This window comes from Cinclus cinclus, chromosome 1 (assembly GCF_963662255.1).
Source record: "Cinclus cinclus chromosome 1, bCinCin1.1, whole genome shotgun sequence".
Classification (NCBI taxonomy): domain Eukaryota; kingdom Metazoa; phylum Chordata; class Aves; order Passeriformes; family Cinclidae; genus Cinclus; species Cinclus cinclus.
This window is the reverse complement of record NC_085046.1, coordinates 5,099,940-5,122,318: the sequence shown is the minus strand read 5'-3', so window position 1 is coordinate 5,122,318 and position 22,379 is coordinate 5,099,940. Positions and strand designations below refer to the sequence as shown.

The following is a 22,379-nucleotide window of genomic DNA, read 5'->3' as shown; positions in this document are numbered from 1 at the left end:
TGGTTGTTCCCCTGGTGCACCTTATAATTGAGAGGTAATTGATAGTCAGCTGCTTCCTCATCCAGAAAGCTATTTTTTAAGGCGTAGTATGATAAGTTAGGCAGCAGGATTATTTTATCACTAAATCCACCCAAGAATAAAGATGTAATGATACAACTGCAGCCAAGACCCAGGAAGGATTTCTTTGTTGCTTTGATAAAGCACAATCATTTCCTTCCGCTGACAAAACCACATGCAACAATCCCCTGTTACACCTTGATCCCCACGAGGTTGAGCTTTGATGGATGCTCTGTGTCCTCTTACCCTCATCCCTTCAAACCGTGACAAGGCTCTCAGCGGCCGCAGAGCCCGGAGGGTCCTGAGGGATTTGATGGGACCCATCTCAGAGTATCCAAGAGTGCTGGCAACCAGGCTGATCAAAGAGACCTGGATGGAGACACAAAGTGAAAATTTAACTTGTTAGAGCACTCCTGCCATTTTCCTTCTCTTCTGACTTTCCTCCCTGGAAAGAAGCAGCTGGTTAGTGGAACAGTGGGGAAAAGAGTCTGAAATGGGAGCCATTGCACTGGATCCACACAGGAGAAAGGATGGTCCTTCACAAAGGGGATGAGAAAGGAGATCACCATAACAGACCCACCACTCTGTGCTGTTTTCTGTGCATTCCCCGAGGTGTATGCATCTCCCACTGCCCAAAATATGAGTCAGGTAAGTGTTACAGTTTGGAGCTTTTTGGAAGAAAGCACATCTAACCCTTTAGAGAGATAAAGGATTTTGGTATTTACATTTATTCACCAGTCTTCAGCTAAGTGATTAGAAACAAGTCTTCTACATTGCTGGAAGACGTGACTGTAACACAGACCTTAAAATAATGATGTGCATGGCTCTTCCATTCTGTTCTTATTCACTTTCTCTGATTTCTGCACAGTCTCTAAAGGAGATGGAAATTTGACAGGTGCTCAGTGTTGAGGTTCACACCTGTCAAAGACTATTTCTTTAAAATTAGCTACCTGAATCTGGAAGCAGCATGGAGGGGTTCCCATGCTCTTCATGTTCTCAGAGATTTTGTAGTGCCCTAGTTGGTCAGAAATGTGGGTGGCATCAGGCACAGGACTGGATTCTGAATTAACTGAGTGGCAGTGGAGATTATGAGCACATAGAGCAATAGGGTTTTGTATGCTCAAATCAGTGTTCACAGCCTGAAATCTTACTGAGCAAAGGGTGAAAACAAACAGCTCTCCAACACTGTAGGTATCACGCCAATTTGCATGCATTAAAAAACCCAAAACAACAAAAAATCCCAACCAAAATTAATCACCACATACTATAAAATACTATGTTTTTAGAAGGAGAAACCAGTGTATATTGCTTATCACAGTTAATTTTCTTCCCTCTTAATTTTCTTTTTTCCTTACTTACCATTTTCACAACCCCATTTATCACAGTATTGGATAGCCCATGCTCACCATGGGAGTGTGCAAAGCTCATCTGTGAGGAGTGGGTGCTCTTGCCATTTTCAAGATAGCAGCTAAGCCTAAAAGAAGGTACCCTTTTACATTATAAAAAAAATAGGTGCTTAGTGTGAGGGAACTCCAGCACCCCCTTAAACACTGACAGCTCCAGAGGGAAACCTTGCTTTAATTTTAGGATGGGATGATTTTTACTCTGAAGCCTGCTGCTGGCTGACCAACCCAGCATCACCCATGAGGTCTGGGATAAATCAGGGCAAGACCAGCCTGGTCCCTAAGGCTCAAGGCAGTACCCCTATGGAGCAGCCTTCCTCCTGAATATGCATTTATTTACATACCAGCACTGTCTGCACAGCTGAGCACCTTTGTAAAAACTTGCTCAATTTCTTAAATTATTTACCTGCTGATGGCTTTATTGTGTCATGTGGGTGACTAAGGGGAGGAGGTCTGAGAGAAACCAAGCCTGAGCTGGGGATTCTGCCAGGATAAGTCAGCCCCCCTCCCTGCAGATGACTAAGTGGCACAGAGGCTGGCTGTCACCCTGTTACTTGTCACTCTTTTACAGGGGGTGACACAGGCTCACCTCCTGTGTACACCCAGCAGCTGGGGCAGAAGGAAGGGCTTAATAAACACTTCTGCCTTTTAGTGCTGAGTGTCCTGTGAGAACATCACAGCAGACAGGCAGACTGGGTTCAGGGTCTGATGCCTTAGGCCCCATAGACACTGGGGAGGTGAAAATCACCTGCAAAGCCTTTGCTTCCATCTCTAGGAAAGCAGATTTGGACCTGTGACCTGAGCATGATGCCCGAGTCATTTCATAGTAAGCAAGGCCATAGCTTTGGCATGCCCCTTTAACCCAAATCCTGCTCACTCAAGGCTCACAGTTGAAGAAGAAAATCTGGGTTTAACTTAACCATTTTCAGCTCACCAATGCACCCATTTCCCTGCCTTCCCTGTTCCTCACCAGTCTGGTTTACATCCTGTACTCTTAAGCTGCATTGACACAGAGTTCAAATCCTCCTCCTTTTATTCACTCTTCCTACTAATGTAATGTTGCCTAAATAATGATGAAGAGCTGAGGATTTGTCCAACAGCAGTAAGCAAGTGTGCACCATAGTTACATACTAAAGCCATTCAATTAAGTCATCCTAAGAGTCTAAAAAGTAACTGGCATTAAGGAGAAATCATGACAGCAGTAACACTGTAGCACATATTTCTGTCTTTGGTGGAAATTTCAGTGCAGGAAAGAGCCCTAACCCCACAAAGCCTTGGGGGCTCCTATCCAAAAGAGCTGAATTTATGAAAAAACAGCTCAGTGATTGTATGCTCAGAGGTAGAAACCAGGATCTCATACCAAGGGAAGCTCACTGATTTGTAAAATTGATCCATAAAATGAATGTAGCTATTTAATTAAAATTAATCAAATACAGATTACTCAACATCCTTCTTTGCTAGTTTCACTCATGTTGACTGGAAGTCAAATCTTGTCAAGGTCTTCAAACTGCTTTGGTTGGGGCATCTGCACAATCCCTCCCTCATCCTGGATTTGTGCCCCATTACTGCCTTTTCTCCCAAGGCAGAAGGCTTTTGGTTCAAATCCTGCAAGACCAGACTTTGGATCTGAGTGGGACCCCATTTTCTTTTGAGTGCCACAAATGTCACCCTGAAACACATCACAGGTGGTGTAGCCCTCCTAACACAGATTTGCACAGCATTAGATATCTCTGCAGAGGATTAGGTCAGGAGGCTGTGTGGTATTTGGCAATGATTTACAAGGCTAGAGTCAGAACAGGGTTTGAGACAACTTGTTTAAATGCTTGGATGTTGGTTTTGAAGGTATCCTTGTCAAATTTTATTTATAGGAGAATCACCAACGCGGGGACTTGGCCATTTGGACTTGATTAAAAGTGACCCGAAAGGTTATTTTTAGGAAAAAAATCAAGCAGTTTTCAAAATTGGTGCTGACTGCCCCACATAATCACAACAAAAGGTGAAGTCAGCTATTTCTGTTTTTTTTTTTTTTTTTTTCTGTTGCAAGGCTATGCAGCCCAGAGCTGCTCTAAAGTTCTGCTTTGTGCTATGCTCAGAATCAAAAATGTGCTGGCACCCAGAAAACACCTCTAGGGTCAATGTAACCTCCAGATTCAGAATAAGTCACACACACATTTCTAATCTTTTCAGTACCTATTTGCAAACAGTTTTGTAGGTTTTTTCATGACAACCTACCCCTGAAGCAGGGGGTAACATGGTGGAGGGCAAGTGAATCCTAAGGAGTCACAATCTCTTGGAATAATTTCCCATAAAACACCCAATTTGCTGTTGACCTTGAGCTTTCACCTCAATTTTTACACAGCAGGTTACAGGTAAGCTATGGAATCCCTCATCCTCCTGTGCATTTCTGAGCCCAGCAGATTTGTCACAGCTCCCATTTGCTCTACCTCCAGCATTTCCCTTGGAGGTCTTTCCAGAACTTGCTAGATCTTACTAAGAAGCTTTTACAGATTTCCATTTAACTTAATCAGGGAATAGTTTCCCTGTGTTAGGTCTAGACTGTTCCTTATCTCCTTGATGCTCATGTAGTCACCCTGAAGTCTCCAGAACAATGCTGTCACTGGAATTTTCTGCCTAACCTGAAGTCCAGTGCACAACCTGGCCAGCAATGAGGGTCCCTAAGGGGGAGAGGGGTCCTCATAAATCAGTGTGTGCAATCCTGCCTCTGCAGACTTCAGCCTGTGTCACACAAGTCTCACTGATCTCATGGACTAGGATGTCAACCATGTGGCAACTCTTCCCTTTTGCATCCCCTGGATCATCTCAGCACAGCCTCAGTACTGTCAGACACTCCAAAATTTATTCCAGCCCAAAAGAGCAGAAACCCTGAAAGAGTCAGCATTTACTGCCCAGTTCAGTTGCAGAGTTTCCCAGCAAAGCTCAGGCTCCTGGCAAAGCCTTATAGGTCTTACCTAAACAATTCATGTTCTTGCTATCATAGACAGGCAGTGAGTGTGGAGCTCTCTCTGATCCTGGCATTCAGGGAAGATTTTTGCCCCTGTTCCTGACTTTCAATGCTCAGAAATAGTTTTATCTATGTACTTATAAGAATATTGTGTCGATAAATATAGACCTGTATTTCTATATTCCCACATATTTCTATATTCCCACATATATCCACGCACAAGTTTATCTGTATATATTTTACAATGATTTGCATGACAGATGCCTGAAGCTGGGCAAAGGGAGAGATAAATGAACTCCACAGATTTTACAGTTGCCATTTTCAGTCTCATGATCAAGGGAAAAATGAGAGTTTTTAATTTTGGTGCACTGGGCACTAGAAACACCAACCATGTGGGTAAATAAATCTGTGTCTGGTGTTTTGAAAGCTAATCTCCTGGTATCTGTGTGCCTTGGTGACTCCAGCTTGGATCTGGAGTGTCCCATTGTACGACATTCATATGCGTTTCCACGGCAAAATCAAGAAGAATCAATGACTTTAGAGTGCTAGAACACAGGGAGGGATTTCTGCTGAAAGGTTAGACTCACTGCTAGCTGTATAAATTATATAAATACATACATAATATAACTATGAGAGTAATTTCTGAATGCCTTAATAGTTTTGACAAACCACTTCAAAGTCTTGTCCAGGAAATAGAACATTTTTTTCAGTAATTTCCAATTTCTTGTCACAATTTCACTGCTTTGAAGAATTTCTGTCATTCTTAAGGTAAAAAGTATGACTTGTGTATGTGTTCAGGTGGCACCTGGAATAGTGTTAAATTCCCAGTCTGCTCACACTGGTCTCTGTCATTCACCAGTTACAGATTGTGCATTGTCTGACTATTTAAATTATTCACCATGAACACACAGAGATAAAATATTACAACAATTTTACGTGTCTTCATTATCTGACCTAAGCAATCAGTGTTGCAAACCAATGTAAACCCAGTAAAGCCACCAGAGCACAATTTTAAGGTGGCAGAAAAACAATTACAAAGTAGGGAGTGTGATAATGCAGCACATAGAGGGGAAAAAGGCCTTTAATTAGAAAACCATAGAGGGTTTTTTCTCAAGGACTGATTGCACTTACAATGGCAGTGGGTTCCTCCCTACATGAACACATTTTAATATTATATTAGCAGCCTCCACAGACTCCCAGTCTATGGGGGTTACAAGGAGTCAAGGGCACAGAGTTTGGGAGCAATGTTTCACCCGTGGCTGGTGGAGGTTCCTATAGCGAGGAGAAACTGGAATAAATTGTTTGAGCTGGAATAAAGGCTGCTCCTCTCTCTCTCTCTTTTTTTTTTCCTTTTTTTTTTTTTTTTCCCCATTCCTAAAAGCACATGATTTCAGATAACCTGGGAGCATCCACTAGAGCAGGCTGGAAGCAGATAGACCTGAGCAGCACCATTCCCAGGCAGGCATTACCCAGAACAGACTGCATGTTTTAATTAACCCCTGACCACCACTGAGATTAATTAATAGCAGAGCCCTGAAAATAAGGAATTCTGCCTGAACAACTTCAAAAATCATCCTTGGGTAATCATATAAATCCTAAAACCAACCAGAATCTCCACTAAATGCTTGCTGCTGCACACATCTGAGAGCAATGCCTTGTGAATCTGTCTCAGGGATAAGAGGAGATCTCCTTCCTGGTATGGGCAACAACATATGCTTTATTTAGCCAGGGATTTCATCAAATTAACCTGCTTGTTCAAATTAGAGGGGAAGGAACAGCAGGCAAAAAAAGAAAGTTAAAAAAAAAAAAAAGACATCTGAATGGAAGCACAGCAGCTGAGCTGAAAGCTCTGGCCACTTATTTAAATAAGCAGTTCCAGCTAATGCAGGCCCCTGGTGCTTTCAAATAGCTTTTTGTGTGCCCCAGAAACACCTGTCTTGCCCTCTCTAATTGTGCCTTGAAAAAAAAAAAAAATAGAAGAAATAGTGCTTGCATTGCTGTGGGTGCCTTTTTCCAATCCAGCCTGGCTTCTCCTGTCTTTTGCTGCCAAGGATAGGACCACTCAGAGACCTCATCACTATCCAGTTTCTTTCAGAGCCAGCCCTGAAGTTACAAGTTTCTCCTCTTAATCGGAAAGGGAACAAAATTCAGTTTTTACCCCACATACAAGCTGGAAAACCCACAGGGAAAGGGGACTTTGCAAACAAACTGAAATACATGGACCTTCTTTTGGCTCTCTGAAATATGGCTGGGAAAAGGGAGCTTGTAATGAGGTTGGTGTTCCTTTCAGCATCCACCCTTTGTGAGCAGGCTTTTATTGTCTTTTTTTTGTTTGTTTTTAAATGTCCCTTTATCCTTTCATTCTGACACTGCATTTTCTGTCATACAGATGCCAAACTGTATGATTGCACTTGCCAATCCAGAAATTGCACATTATGAAAGAAAGGCATAAAGTTAGATGAAAGTCTTAAAAATAGGACATTAGAGAGACACTAAGGTGACCTAAATTCCCATCCCTGCTCCCTGTTTCCTTGAATCACAGCCCTCACGTTCAGGTAAAGACTACAAACTCCTTCAGATTGCTCTGGGGTTGGCCCATGGCCTGGAGGTGAAAACGTGTCTGGAAATGAGCTATCAAAGGGCTTCCCTCACTGCAGCAGTTCATTACTGCTCCTGGAGTGCTCTCATGAATTATAACACGATGGGCTCCATGAGTGCCTAGATTAATTATAAACAAAAATTACCTCCTGGAAAGCCCAGTGCTACTTCCTATTGCTCAGATTTAAAAACTCGTTTACTCCATCCACTTTTTTTAATTTTTCTTTCTGTTTCTCCATGACTTTTCCACCTTCTTTTAATTCTTTTTCTCCATCTATTACTCAGACTAAGGCTAGAAGATTCTGTTAATATTCCATGCTCTCAGCTTGTCTCCAGGTCCTCATGTCCAAGCTTTTCAAGGCAACATTTCCTTTTTAGAGGGCAGCCTTGTTGCAAACAGCATGTGTCACTCTTGTTGGGTTAAATGCTTTTAAATAAATCATTCCTGCATCCTAATTGTTTCCTGGCGGTTTCCAGAAGAACCTCTTTACGTCTTGCTGTTCTCTTAATCTGTCACCTCCCCTACACCTGCTCAGGCTTTTCTAACAGCTCCAGTCAATTCCCAGGGCAGATGGCTGAGAATCAAGAATTAAACCTCAGCTAATTTCCGAGGGCAAGTCGACTGTGAGCTTTTACCCAGCGAGGCAGCAAACTGATTTTATTGATCTGCAGTTTTCTCCCCCTCACCATTTACCAATTGATTTTCAGATTGTCTGGATTCACCTTTTTTATTGCAAACAGGCACCTTTGCCACACCTTGACATCCTCCTTGTTAGCACTGGGGAGTGATCACATCATCATAGGATCTGCTGAGTTGGAAGGGACACACAAAGATCATGGAGTCCAACTCCTGGCCCTGCACAGAACACCCCAAAAGTCGCACCTTGTGCCTGAGAGCACTGTCTAAACTCTGTCAGGCTTGGTACTGTGACCACTTCCCTAGGCAGCCTGCTTCGAATTCCTGTGAATTTTGGGGACCACGTGATGTAACTTGATCAGACAAAGCTTGGTCAGGTCCCAGGGGTTCCCTCTGCAGTGGCTGTGCAGGTGCAGATGCCTTGAAAAGTTTCTGTTAGGATTTAGAGCAAAACAATTTCTTCATCATCAACTCTGTTCTGCTCCTCATCCAAATGCTCTGTGGAGACAGCCTGGATTTAGGGCAGCTGGAGAGGAAAGACAATCTCCCCTTAAAAAGATCTCCAATCTACCTCATGTTTCATCCCAGGGAACCTTCCTGATGCTGAATGCTGTAATCAGGAGTGGACTCAATTATTGTTTATTGTGTGAAGACATAATTGCAGGGGTGCACGCAGATTGCTGACAGAACATTTCCCTGGGGCTCAGCCTCATCAACTCTGCTGCATTTCCATCCCAGCTGGTGGGAGTTGGGGTGCTGAGGTAAAGGCAAGTTTCTCTCTGGATGGGATTAGGATCAACCCTACTTAGGTATGACATAATGAAAAAAGCAAACAAAAAACAGCAACAAAAGCCCCAAACCCAAACCAAAACCCAAAGAAAACCAAAACCCCAAAACAAACAAACCAAACCAAACCAAACTAAACCAAACCAAACCAGCCAGAAAACAAAACAAAGTTAAAAAAAAAAAGAGAAATAATCTGTTTGTGTTGCCTCCTTAAGGTGCTGTTCTGGATTTGCTTGTTTCCCTAAAGCATTTATTTAATCAGATGTTCTAAATCAATATGAAAAATTACCAAATTGTTTTGAGAAACATGACAGTCTTAGCTTGAAAATCAGCTCAATTTAGTTGGGTTCTTGAATCTGATTCATTCAGATTCTGACTGTATTGAATATGTCCATATTGTATTAAATATGCCAGAATGGAGAGGCACTCTCAAGAATTGCAGGATCCCTGACTTTTGCTAGGAGGATAATGGTACAAGTAGGAGTACATGCCAAAAGTGGGAATGTTGATGTTTATCTTCACTTGCCTTAGCACAAACATCCCAAAGTCAGCCATACCAGGGTAGGAGGTCTGCACAAAGTCTCTACATCACCAAGGCACAGCTTTAAAGTTTCATCCCAATTCCTTTCATCTGTCCTTCACTAATAAAGAATCCCTGTCCCTCTGCAGGCTGCTTCTATCCCTTCCTTTCTTCCTTTTCCCTCCTCCTCAGGAGGAGTCTCTTGAGCTGCTCCAGACCATCCTGGATGGTGGGAAGATTTTTTTTTTTGGTTTTCAAGTTGGGTTTCAAAGGCACTGGTCATCAGGGAGAGGAGCTGTGGACAATTCCCCATCCCCCTCTGTCCCTGGAGAGTTTGTGGGACTCTGGACTGTTAAATGCAGCCAATGTGTCTCTCCCAGCTCAGCTCTTGCATGCAAGGGACAACATCTCTGTGTATGGAATTTGGTGGACCCACTCCCAGTGATGGAAAGCGAGCTGCATGCAAGAACGCCGGGATTTTATTAATTATTTTCATTTAAAGCATAGTCTTCTTAAAAAAGGGCATTGAAAAGTGCTCAATTTTTAACTAACTTTGAGAAATAAATATGGCAAATCCAGCTCAGCAAAATCGGAGTGGAGATGGAATTTTACAGCAAGTTTGAAAGTTGAAAATCTGCTTTAGTAATTGAAATTCATCAGCATTTGTAGTAATTATTTATCTCCCAACCACTTTGCAAGGTGCAGGCAGATGGTGAACTAGGCTTACTGTGGACTTTTCTCTTCACCTCCATTTTCCACCCCTTTTCCTGCAGCTGCAGCATGTTTGGTCCTGCTGTGCCTTGTCTGAAACTCAGCTTGTGCTTCCTCTCAGCAAAGCCTGGCTTGTCCCCTTTTAGCATCCAGCAGTAGTGAACATGAGGTGCAAACCCAGACAAGACCAGACATTTGGATGTTTTTGCATGTGCTGTGTTGAGGTAAAGTGTGGGGTGGCAGAAGGGAGGTTTACAGCCCCAGCTGGCCTGCTAGGACACATTAAAAACATTTCTCTTCATCTTGATATTTTTTCTTTTCACTTATCCTGAATTAGCCAATATGTACTAAAAGAGCTTTCTTTCTTTCTTTCTTTCTTTCTTTCTTTCTTTCTTTCTTTCTTTCTTTCTTTCTTTCTTTCTTTCTTTCTTTCTTTCTTCCTTCCTTCCTTCCTTCCTTCCTTCCTTCCTTCCTTCCTTCCTTCCTTCCTTCCTTCCTTCCTTTTTTTTCTTTTCCTCTTCAAAACCAGGCTCCCTGGCTTCTTTTAGAGAGGGAATGTCACTCCTATTAGTTATCTCGGAGAATGTGCACTGAGACAACTTCAAAGATCTCACATGTGCATTTGCTTTGAGGAATTTAAAAAAAAACTAGTCAAAAACCAAACTCTGAAGTTATAATACCCTGTTGTACCAATGGACTTTTGACAAGTCACAGAGAACACTAATAAGTTCTCTCTTAAGATGCTACTCCAAGTGACAAGACATATTATCTTTAATTTGCTTTGGCTGTATTTTTGTCATTCTGCTCCTGTGTGCTTTTCTGAACAGAAACAAGACAAAATTCACATGCTCCTAGGGTAATGTCCCAAGAATACAAATTGGATTTCAGTGCTGTTTGGGAACAACTCATTACAGCAGCTTGTGCAATTACTGGTACAGCAAACAGAAATCACCTTGTTAATCAACAGGGAATACAGATGGAAAAAAAACAATTAAAGTAATCATAAGCCATCAATATTTACTTCACACAGCAAGTTTTTAATTGTCACTTGAAGACAATCCGACACAAGGGCATAATTTAATTCAATTCAATTTTAACTAGGGAGAGAAAGACTGTTTTAAATTGTTCATCTCAGATTCAAGGATTATTAGCTACTTCTTTACTTGTCTGACAGTGAAGTATTTGAAGCAGAAATCTTAGAACAAGTGCTTTCCAGGAACTATATTGGAAAATGTAATACTTTTGTTTTGTAAAAGTGTTCAGGGAAAGTGATGGTGCATTTAATGCCTGAACATGAGCTGATCTCATACAAGCACAGAGGAAATCTGGCAGCAAACAGAAAATTTGGAAAGCTGCTCAGTGGGGAATATAGACCTCTAGTTACCAACTCAGCAGCTCCAGGCAAACACTAGAAACACACTGTGTTAGAACCACTCACAAAAGTTATTGAGGAGACTGAAAAATACATATAATTTCATTTTTATAAAAGCATCTACAAAATCCTGCCTAGTGGATTTGTTTAATAACTGTTTTGAGATGCTTGGCCTTCAAATCCATTGCTGTGCTGTGCTTGAGCTATTTTGCAGACTACTACCCAAAACTCTTGTGAACCTCTGCCTCCATGGCAGGGGAGATAGAAAGAGGATGGAAAGAACAGTCTTCATCCCTGGTGACCCAGCTGGAGAGAAACTAGTGGGGCATCAGGGCAAAAACTGAGGATTCATGTTCACCCCTCCCTGCTACAGGACATAGTGGAAAGACCAGACTTTGCTGGAGATGGCTGGAGGGGAAGGAGGCTGCCAGCATCCCTAACAAAGCAATTGCTTAAGCAAATAGCTTTCTCCACATGTGAAGACTTGAATGACAGGATAATCTTGGAAAGAATTGGTGGAGAAACCCTCATCTCTGAAATCAGAACACGACAATCAGGCTGGGTTTTTGTAAGCCTGATTGGGACTAATGTTTTGTCAATTAAATTGAACACAAAAGCTGCAATGGAGATGATGGATTTGTAATAATGGACTTCTGTGGAGTGATGACATTAGTCCTGTTTTAAGAGGATTTCTCTGTGAATGCCATAGGCAATGAAGCTTAGCTGTGACTTTTTTCCTGAGCGTTCTTACTAATGAGTTGGAAGTTCACACCACTTTCCCAGGAACTTTCTCATGACAGCTTGTCCGGGGTTCCAGCCTCTCACCTCTGCCTTCAGTGCATGAGCAGTGGCTGAAGAAGCTGTTGACTGCAACACCTCCAGACTCTGAATGATGCTAAGCCCCAGACAGATGTCTTTACCAAACTGACCATGCACTGGAATAATCCATCCGCTGTCAGCAGAGACTGGGACATAGCTCAGAATTAATTGGCTGAAGCTCAAGCTAGATAAGCTCAAGATAATATTTATAGGTCTGCGGAAACAATTGAAAGGAACATCGAGCATGACACCAGCATGCACAACTGGTGGAGCCTCTCTGCTCCTTGTTTCAAAGCCCAGCTCTGTCTGCTTCTGCAGGACAGGTCCGGTAGAGAGCAGTTCCCACAAAGATTCACTTTTGGTGCCACTCGCCTCCCTCCCTGGCCAAGTTCAGACTCCTCGTTCAATCTGCTTTGTCCAAAGAGGTTTAGATTGCATGGATGTTCAGAAAATGTCTATTCTTTGTGGAAATGCTTGCCTATGCATCCTAAGAAAGAGGATTGTGCATAAATGCCATTCCTGATGGTGATATTGATGTCTGTCTACACTTCTATCTGTCTGCACAGATATACTACAGTCTCTGCCTTTCCCTCATGTGAAAAGAGCTGTGGATTGAGTGCCCACCACTGCAGTACATGAGCACAGAGAACTGATATTTGCAGTGCAGAAGGGCATTACTTTAAGCAGTACGTTTCTTTTTTTGCAGGGTAACTTGTATAGATGTACTTTGATGTTGTTTGTACGGTATGCCCAACTTTCAGCAGACATCTAAGGCATCTTTCCCAGGTGTCCTGAGCTGAAATGAGCCTGCATTTTGTGGTTTGATTAACCCTTTCTCTTTCCTCCCAAAGAGATCTCTAGCAGAGTTGTTGATAGGACATTACTGTATTGTGAAAGCACTCTCTGCTACACTAGCACACTTCTTTGAGAGGCTGAGAAGCCCATTACCAGAGATCATCCTTTAGGGATTCTACATCCAGCAGAAATAGCTCAGTTTGTGGATTACTCTGTGTTCTGATGTTTAGGCATTGCAAAACAGAATTTTCTTTAGTAATCCACAATTGTCAGATGGAGCCTCTGCTGCTCCACTGGCCCAAATCAGTGTCAAAGGTCTTTCACAAGGCAGGATATATATATTAAAAAAAAAAAATCAGCAACAATATGCTTATATACCCTCTGAGTTCAAATCCCATTTAGAAATATTGAATACTTGAAAATTTTGAGCTGGTTTAATGAATTATTCAAAACAGAAAATAGATTCAAAGTTGCATTTGTACAATGAGAAAACACAGATGAGAGATGGTTTCACATGTCCAACCAAAAATCGACCACTGCAGCTTGAATTTTGAATACTGATACCAAACCACTAATGAATAATTTGCAGATCAGGAATTTTTAAGTGAATAATTTTAAACAAATAAATTTGAGAAAATCAGACAAGTGGTTCATCTGCTTCTTTTGGAGCAGCTAATTCACCCATTCACTCCCTTCTGCAGCTCAGTTGCAGTGATTTGATTCTCAAAGGCCCAAAAAGAAAATGTAAATTGAAATAAAAAGTGTGCTGGAAAAATTATAGGATATTACTCTGCCAATTCAGAGTGGCAGGGTTAGCAGTAGGGTAGGAGAAAAGCATCTGTTAAACCTGCTAAAAATATAGTACCAGGTTCTTATAATCTGCACTGGGAAAATATTTTTAAGAAAAGAATACTGCAGGGGGAAAAGATTTATTCATTGAGAACTTTAAAGACCAAGTGATGGCCTAGAGGCAATCAAAAACCAAAACAACTCAAGGTGGAGCAATTTTTTGGTGCGACTGGAAGCTTGCCAAATGGACATTTAAATTTGGGTGAGATATTTAAATGTGGGTTGAGAAAATAAACCATTCCAGGTCAGTAAGAAGGCTCTGGGATGGATTTTCTGGGGACAAGGGCAGTCCCAGGGCTGGTGTCCCCTCTGTTTTATGCCACAGGTGCTTGGATGTGTGGCAGGGGAAGGTGAAGCCTCTTTCCCAGGCCATCTGTGGCTGTTTCTCCAGCCTGTCATTATAAACTCCACCATTAAAAGGCAAACATGCAGCGAATTTACGTTTGGGCTCTGTGTTCTTGTGTGGCTCCAATTCCAAGGGGGGGGGGGCTTTGCACAGAGGACAGAATTTAGCTTTGTTTGTGGTTTACTCTCTTTGGTCTTAATGAGATGTTATTCCACAAGTGTGGAACTAATTTTGAGAGCTCCAAACTGCCTCAGTGAATTGATCCAGCACACTGTTGCTCCCATCAGGGAGACCTCTGCTTATGGTTGTGACAACATTCATCCCTCATCCAGCCCTTCTAGTCTTCAAAAGCTCACTGAAACAATAACTCCAACAACAAATTCCTGGAAGCCCATCCAGTATTTTAGGTGAGTCCTATTAGTCCCATTTCATAGATGGAGAAAACCAGAAAAGAAAAGCTATGTCACCTAAATAACAGAACAGAATAACAGAATTTCAGAGCTGGGCTATAACTTAGGAACTGGCATATTCCAATTTTGTGGTTAAATAATTAAACCAGGCCCTCCTCTTCTGCTGGGGCTAATCTGAGAAAAATTAGTGCCTTCCCTTTAAAAGGTTTCTAAGCATATATGTAAAGAAGAATTTATGACCTACAATTTATGTAAAGAATTTCCTTTTCATAAATCAATTTATTAAAGATCTGGAGAAGCTTCCAAAGGCTCTGATCCAGCAGTGCACTTACACATGTCCATAACTTCAAACAAGCAAATTGTCCCATTGAAGTGCTCTCCTGGGCTGGGGCCAAAGAAATTGTAGTTCTTCCCTTGAGTCAATGTTCAGATGTAAAATGGGGAAAAATAATTTCTCTGAAGTTTAGTAAGTTGCATAATCATGGCAAAGCTTGGCCAGCCTCCCACATTAATACCTCAAGCTAATAAGAAATAGCCTCAGGGAGATAATTGCCTCCTCATTGATACACTGAGATGAAATGTTCAACTTCATCTGGAGGACGTGGTGTTGCTGACTTTTCCCAGATTTGGCAGATCCCACATCAAAATTCAAAGTGAATCTTAGGAGGAGCCAAATCTGGTACTAGCAACACTCCTGGGCCATGAACTTGCTTTTGTTCAGACCCTTAAGGATTATCCTTAAATTAGGAGAAGTAAGTGTGACGGTATTCCAAGGATTTGGAGCATTTTGAATGTTTTGTAGTAGTGAAGACACTTTGCCAAGAGGACTTTTCACACCTTCTTCTGGACTCCTGCACTGGTAAATATTTGGGGTCCAGTACTGAACATCCTGTTACACACTGCTGGCAGCCTCGCCAGGGAGCTCTGCCAAGGACAGCTCCTCTAATCTGCCGAAAACTTGTGTGCCCAGGTCATGTGCAGGGCAGGCTGAGGTAACTGGACCTTGTGCTAGCTGGGAATGAGATGTTAAACGCTGAAAGAAAGGGAGAATACCAGGGGATGGGAAGGGGATGTGACTCAGATGAGCAGGGTGACGCATCCACGTCACCACTAAAGGCGTTCCTGTCTGCTCTGGGGATGCACAGTTACACATCCAAACCTCCTTTGAGCTCTGCCTGGGGTTGATGCTCAGAATCAGAGTGACAGCTGCCATTTCACAGATGCGAAGCTGCCAAACCTGACTGCCCTTTTCCACCCACTGCAAAGTCCAACACGAGAAGGGTTTCAGTTCCAAAATGATACTCACATCTACGATGAGGAAGTCCAGCCAGCACCAGGCATTGGTGAAATACTTCTTGAAGCCATAAGCCACCCACTTCAGGAGCATCTCCAAGACGAAGATGTAAGTGAACACTTTGTCAGCATATTCCAGCATGGTTTTTATGTTTTTTCTATCTTCAAGGTAAATATCTTCAAAGGCCTGGAAGAACAAAGAATTGGTAAATAACTGCTCCTGAGTCCTGTTGGAAAGCATGGGTGCTGCACTGCAGGTCTATATTTGATAAAATATCATTCACAGTCTGTGATTTCTGATATAGTTTAACATTACAATTAAAAAGAGTGTTCAGGCACAAAAAGGACTGACCCTGACCTGACAGAGATCTGTTCAGCTTTCCCCTACAATGGACACAGGCTTGGCTATCTCTCTCCAGCTTCTACTGACTGTACTGGTTGGACATCCTTTGAGTGTAGGAAGAGCTTCTGCACCCTGAATTTGGAGCATGAAGCCATGGGCAGGGTGCCACCCCAAAATTCCCAGATTTATCCTGCCTCATGTCCTGTTGGCTGTGCCAATGCTACCCAGGCACCTCAGATGTCCCAGGGCACAAGATGTCTATATTTAGGAGGCAGAATATGACCCTTGCATTTCGCCAAATAAATCTTATTGCAATGATGACAAATTGGGTTATTAACCTGCCTGTGTTATGGAGTACTGGAGTTCCCTGGCTTCTGTTCAGCCATCACATTTCAGGTGGCTACAGCTCTCTGCCTCAAGAAATGCTCATTATTATTCACTTAGCAGAACAATAATGTTTTAAAGGTCAGGGTATCTATCTCCCCATCTCATCTGTCTCTCCATGCAGATGGAGATCTCTAATCTCATGCAGAGCATTATGAAAAGAGTTTCAGTACCTGTATCAAATACGAGCAACTGGACAACCCCTTTAAAATATTTATGATCTAAACCAATATATGCCTCCCAAAAGAAAGAAAACAAAGATGCCTTATAATTTAGTCTTCACTTTGTGATGTAAGTCAAATAAAAGGCAGGATCCTGGTGTCAGGATTGCCAACGTGCAGCCTGCTTTGGGGCTTCTAAGTCAATTTATGGTCTGCTTCCCCCGTTACTTTTGCCACTGCTGTCACACAAGCTGCTCCCAAGTCCCTGTAACCTGAATAACCCAAGCTGTGACATATTACTCTCATCCCATCGTGTGACCCAGAGCACTTGGCAGCAAGAAACATAATTTGAGAGGGTCTGTGCTAATTATCTGAATTATCTGCATTTACATATTTCCCGGTCTGTAGCTACTTTCTGAGAAGCTTCAAAAAGTTAGCAAACACCCAGTGCCTGGAGATACAAGAAGTGTGGTACTTGTCACTCAGGCAGTCACACTGCTCTTTTGCCTGCCAGGGAACAGTAACTAAACTGACAAGAAAGGTTTGGCAGCCTGTGCCAAAGCTTGTCCATTTGTCCCCACACTTTGGGGTGACGTTTTCGCTGCAACCCTGTCTCCTATCTTGCCTTCAAAAATGATATTTCAAGGGTGTGAAAGAGTTGTTGGAGAAAGCCTGAAAACAATGCACAGATTGGAGTTTATCACTTCTCGTAGGGGCTCGCTGACTCTGTCAGATGACTTGCTGTACTTTCAATTACTGCAAAAATAACAACAAACCATTTTAAGTGATTTCCTCCTCTCCCTCCTTTGCTCTCCCTACTTTCTCTTAACTTGTCCGAAAGTACATTGTGTTTTTTCTCCTAAAAGCACACTGTGAGTCAGGAAGCGGCTTATTAAGGGATGAAAAATGTGCTACCTGGACACTTCTGTACTTCTGAAAAAGCTGTGGATATTACCTAAATGACAAAATTCTGGTGCTTTGCATTTTTTCATGGTGACAACAGATGAAACCTCTGCCATATAGAATACCAAGAAGGGTTTTCTTTGTTTTGTTGTTGTTTTCTGCTTTTCTTCGTGTGTTAAAAAAGACTTAAGCAGAATACCTGCAGTGTTATCCAAAATTACTATTAAAAAGTAGGCTTCCAGTTTGGGTGCTTATGGCTTATAATCGTAATAAAGGCTTTTGGATCTTCTGCAGTAAGCTAAAGATATATTTTGATGGTTTAACCACATACACATATCTATTGGCTTAAAGGTATATATAGTTCTTCTCCCTTATGAACTTAGGGTGTCCCAGGGATGCAGCCAGATGAACTCAGTTTTTGGAAGAGAGCAACCCAGAATAACAGGGGAAAGTTTTTTGTGTTGCCTCCAATATTTCCAGTCCAAATACTGAAGCACAGTGTTGATATATGAGAAAATGCAGGATAATTTGGCCTTGTACAGAACTGCATTGGAAAGTCACAAAAATTAAATCAATGCATGCGATTTAAATTAAATGAGCTTTATATTGCAGTCTTCAGTTATCTAAGGCACTTTTAATTACATATGTAAGGAAGTGTATTAATCTAAAGCATATTATAGCAAGTGACATTCCTCCTCTAAAATGTGTTCAAAAATTAACATTCTGATGCTCAAGCTGGTGCAAAAACTGTCAGAGTCCATTAATTTCAGAAAAGCTATGGCAATTTTCAGAAGCCTACTATTTACCCAAATTTTTCAGCCTTTTATTTGTCATAATAAAATAAAACCCCCTAGGTTACATTTCAGCCCATCCCTGGTAGACCAGGACAACAGTCTATTTTCTTTTCTTTTTTGCATCAACATTTATGTATTTCCACCTTCCTCTCTCCCTTCAGAGACTTTCTTTGAGCTACATAAATCCAATAATTTTGTGTTTTCCTCTTTTTTTTTAGGCCACTGATAATTTGTGTTCCTCTTCTCTGGAGTTTCTTCAATTAGCCCATGTCTTTCCCAAAGTGAAGTGCCCAGAGCTGAAGCCAGTGCTCCAGCTGAGGCCTCCTTGATGCCAGCTGGAGTGGAAGAACAGAATAATTTATACAGTCCAATGGGGTGTTTGGCTTTTGTGGAGGGCTGTGATGGACTTTATTCTGTTTGTTGCCTGCTCCCTCTCCAGTTCTTTCTAGTAAACCTGCTCCTTTGCATCCTTCATCACACCTTTCTGCCCATGATTATTCCTGGTAAGGTGAAGCAGGAACCTTTCTAAGATGATGTTTGCCTTACTACTTAAAGCAGATTCATCCACTTGGCTGAAGTCAATCCTGACCTCTGGAAATGCATGGACAACCTGTCCAAACATGGCATATTTAATAAGTGTATGTCTTCATTACAAAGGAGATGACCCGTGACCACCAGACTAAAGCTGGGAGAACTCTTGCTGCACATCTCTGCTCTAAGTCAGGGTGAAAACCTGGGAGAAATCCCAGCAGTTCCAGGCACATTCTTGACAAACAAAAGAGAAATATAAATGCACCCCTGTTAAGAACCCAGGAGTGAAAATGCACAGAGGATGATTCCAGAATGCAGGGGAATCTTAGGAGGAGAGGATCCCCTATCAGAGTCCTGGTCAATGACCAACCAGTGTCCATACACACACGTTCACCTGGACACAAACAGGACCTATGCAGGGAAGGTACTGAGTGTTAACCTGGGGTGTATTCAAAACAGGAATACAGGCACCCACTAGCGGCATGGGTAGCACTGATTCAGTGTCCTCTGTGTCTTTTATAATTCTGATTTGCTGGTTACAGAATATGCTAAAAAAAAAAAAAAAAAAAAAAAAGAAAGAAAAACAAAGCCAACCCTCGAGCAAAATGCAAGCCTCCAGCTGGGAACTCTCATGGAGAAGCAGCTAAGCAGCTATGGGATATTGTTGAAGCAGCAATGCTGGCAAACTTCCTTACACAGACTTCCTCGAGATTTTTCTCTTCAAAACATGTGCAAGTCAGTTTTTATGTCACAGCGGAAGAAAGCTCCCTGCCATATGGTAAAGGCAGGTGAAATCAGAAAATATGACAACCTCTTTTAGGCCCAGACTGAATGCTTTGCTTTGAGAAATGAAAAGGGTTCATAAAATCTTAGAGACAGCTAAACTGGAGAACACTGGAGACCCATGTCCACTTTTAACCAGTTAGGAAATGCTGTCACATTTACCAGGGCTCCACTGCTCAGCAGGATCATGAAGATGATGAACGTTTCAAACCAGTTGTGCTCCACGATTCTGTAGCAGGTCTTTCGCAGCCTCCACCAAATTTTGCCTGGAAATTTTGTGATGTCCACTGAACAGCATGGGAAGAATCGCACACAGACTGTAAGAAATAAAACAAAACCAAAGGGATTGTGAAAAAAAAGCCCATTTCATCATTAAAGCTGCAATAAGAAGCTCCTAAGGAAGATTTCTTTTAGCAATAGATTGCTGCACACTGTCTTTCCTCCCTCTTGTTTCTCACAAAACTTCCCTGCTCTGCCTTCCATTTCCCTTTCTCACTTTCTCTATTAAAAACATTCAAAATCACTTAAAATGTGTCCCAGGGAGTTCTCCCAATGATTTTTGTGATACAGAATATATTGGTCATGAGTCACCAGTGCCTTAGGTCATTCAAAAAGTGTTAACTGAGCTCAGGCAGCACTTCTGATCAGGACTAATAACTCTAGGAGGTTATTAATGATAGCTTCCACATCCTTTTGAATGGAGGAAGGTTATTTTCTTGCTAGTACAATACCACTGGAATTACTGATTAAAAGTGGCAATCTAATGAAAGAGAGATGATGAGAGCAGGTGCTACAGTGCAGATGGAGCCAGTGTGCTGAAGAGACTCAGGCAGCAAAAGCAGGAGCAGAATTTGATCTCTTGGACTCTAATTAGCTTAAATAAGGCATTAGAACAATCTTGGAATTATACTGAGACAGTTAAATCCCCTCTGATGTCACAGAAATTTAGATATCTGCTCCATGGCAGGATCCCCAATGATGCTTTGCAGCACTTTCTGACCTCAGTGACAAATAGTGTGTGATAGTTAAGTGCTGTGCTGGTAATGGGGCCCACACAAGGATTTCTGATAGGCAAGACCATGGACATTTTTAGTTTCCTTAGCAACACTCATTTGTTATAGCGAAAAGACATTGTCATTGGTAACAGACAGATCCATCTCTCCCACTTCAAAAACACCATGTGCATTGCCTTGTGCTGGGCAAGAACCTAAAATGGTGTGAGAGGACCCTGGGAGCCAGGAATTGTCCTAGCCAGTCAATCTTATGTCAGATAATCTGACTCAAACAACACATTTGCTGATGATAATGACCCTCAGAAACTATTTTCAAAAAGCAAGCTTCTTACCCTGTATTTATTCCTTATGTTGTGCAGGAAGAGATATAACAATGGAGGTTTATCAACCCCATAATGAGAAAAAAAGCCACAGGCCAACTGATTCTCTAGCTGGAAGATGGCCAAGGTCACCAACATGTCTTGAAACATAGAGCCACTGCTCAGAAGTGACAAGGGAGGATGCCTCACCACGGTGATGCAATGCAATGTTTTTGCAAGCAGAAATAATATTTAGGCGGGGCAGTTTAGGGAGGAAAGAGGGCGAGTGCCAAGGTTACAGAGAGAGCAGATGCTGCTAATTCAAGGTGGCATAACTGAGGCGCCTGAGCTGCCTGTGATATGGAAGGAGATCAAGTGCAGCTCCTGGGATGCTGGGATTCCCAAGCAGCTGGAAGTGAGGCTGTGCTGGCAGCAGGCTCTGCCAGGAGGAAGACAACTGCTAAGTCTGCTGTGGTGCTCCTGGCATTTTCTGTGAGTTTTTGTTATTCCAGATCCTTCCTATGCAGCAGCAGAACTGTAGGATCTTTCATAGAGGAACTACTCCAGAACTTTTCCCCTCACTTTTCTGAGGTTTTGGTGAGGTGTAGACTCTTGGCTGTGCTAAGCTTTGGTGTGGAGCTAAAAGGACAGTAAACCATTCATGTAAAGATAACTGTAGCATGTAACTACTTGTTCTCCAAACACCTGCATCACACAGGCCCACAGCAGCTCCCAGTTTACCACTGTATTCTGGAACTCAGAGAGATCCTGGCCTCAGCTGAAATACACTAAATTGTTCAAATTTTTTCAAAAGGCATAATACTGGGAGAAGATGGAAATGTAAGAACCAACTCTCTGTCTCTTTGTAGGTCAGGTACCACTTCAGCAAAGGCAAGAATTATCTTTCTAAGCACTTCAATCCCAAAGACTAAAGAATCAAGGTAAGCGATAAAAGGACACCATGTTAGTCACAACGTTTTGCTAAAACCAGTACAGCGCTCACAGCTGGCAGTGAATGTGGGTTTGGGTGTATTTTAGGAAGTAGGTACACAGAAGAGACTTCACAAAGCAGATTCTCTGCTGAGAGAGGCCCATCAGGAGAACCCCACCAACACAACATGACCGAGGGCACCATCAGCTGCATCTCTCAGCAGCGCTGCCAGAAAACTCTTGCACGGCTTCTCACCCCACAGCCCACATGGTCATAACCACTTTCCAGGTGCCTGGCTCACACTCTGTGCTTATAATTCAGAGAGACTGCCCACCTCATTGTCACCCCAGCTTTGAATCAAGAAGATCAAGGACTTGGGCAGAAATCCCTCACTTATCAAATGATCGGCTTAACGAGCAGATTGTTCACTCTGTAAGTGTGGGTTTTTTGTGTTAAGCAGAAATCTCCCTTTGTATTGGAAGTAGCCACTGCTTGTAGTAGAATTAACTGTCCTTGCATCTGTCTCCTTCCCAAAACCCATTTCAACTTGGAAAACAAAATCATCTTTTTTTTTTCTTTCTTTAAACATCTATACAGAAACTTTTCTCTCTTTTCTCATAAGTTTCTACCTAGATGGTTACTTGGCTTCTTCGTCTCTTAGAAGAATGCCTAAACCCAG

At 42.2% G+C, this 22,379-nt stretch overlaps 1 protein-coding gene across 5 annotated transcripts in view; it reads right to left on the bottom strand.

The window, feature by feature from the left end:
• The window catches only part of LOC134051962 (sodium channel protein type 5 subunit alpha-like), a 169,166-nt gene that overhangs the window by 18,517 nt on the left and 128,270 nt on the right, over positions 1-22,379 (bottom strand). For all 5 annotated transcript variants that reach the window (XM_062506103.1, XM_062506129.1, XM_062506111.1 and 2 more), the window contains 3 exons: positions 19,620-19,774; positions 15,572-15,745; positions 304-426 (listed from right to left, as the gene is read on the bottom strand). In XM_062506103.1, the coding sequence (XP_062362087.1) occupies positions 304-426; positions 15,572-15,745; positions 19,620-19,774 (452 nt within the window). The remainder of the gene's footprint in view (positions 1-303; positions 427-15,571; positions 15,746-19,619; positions 19,775-22,379) is intronic.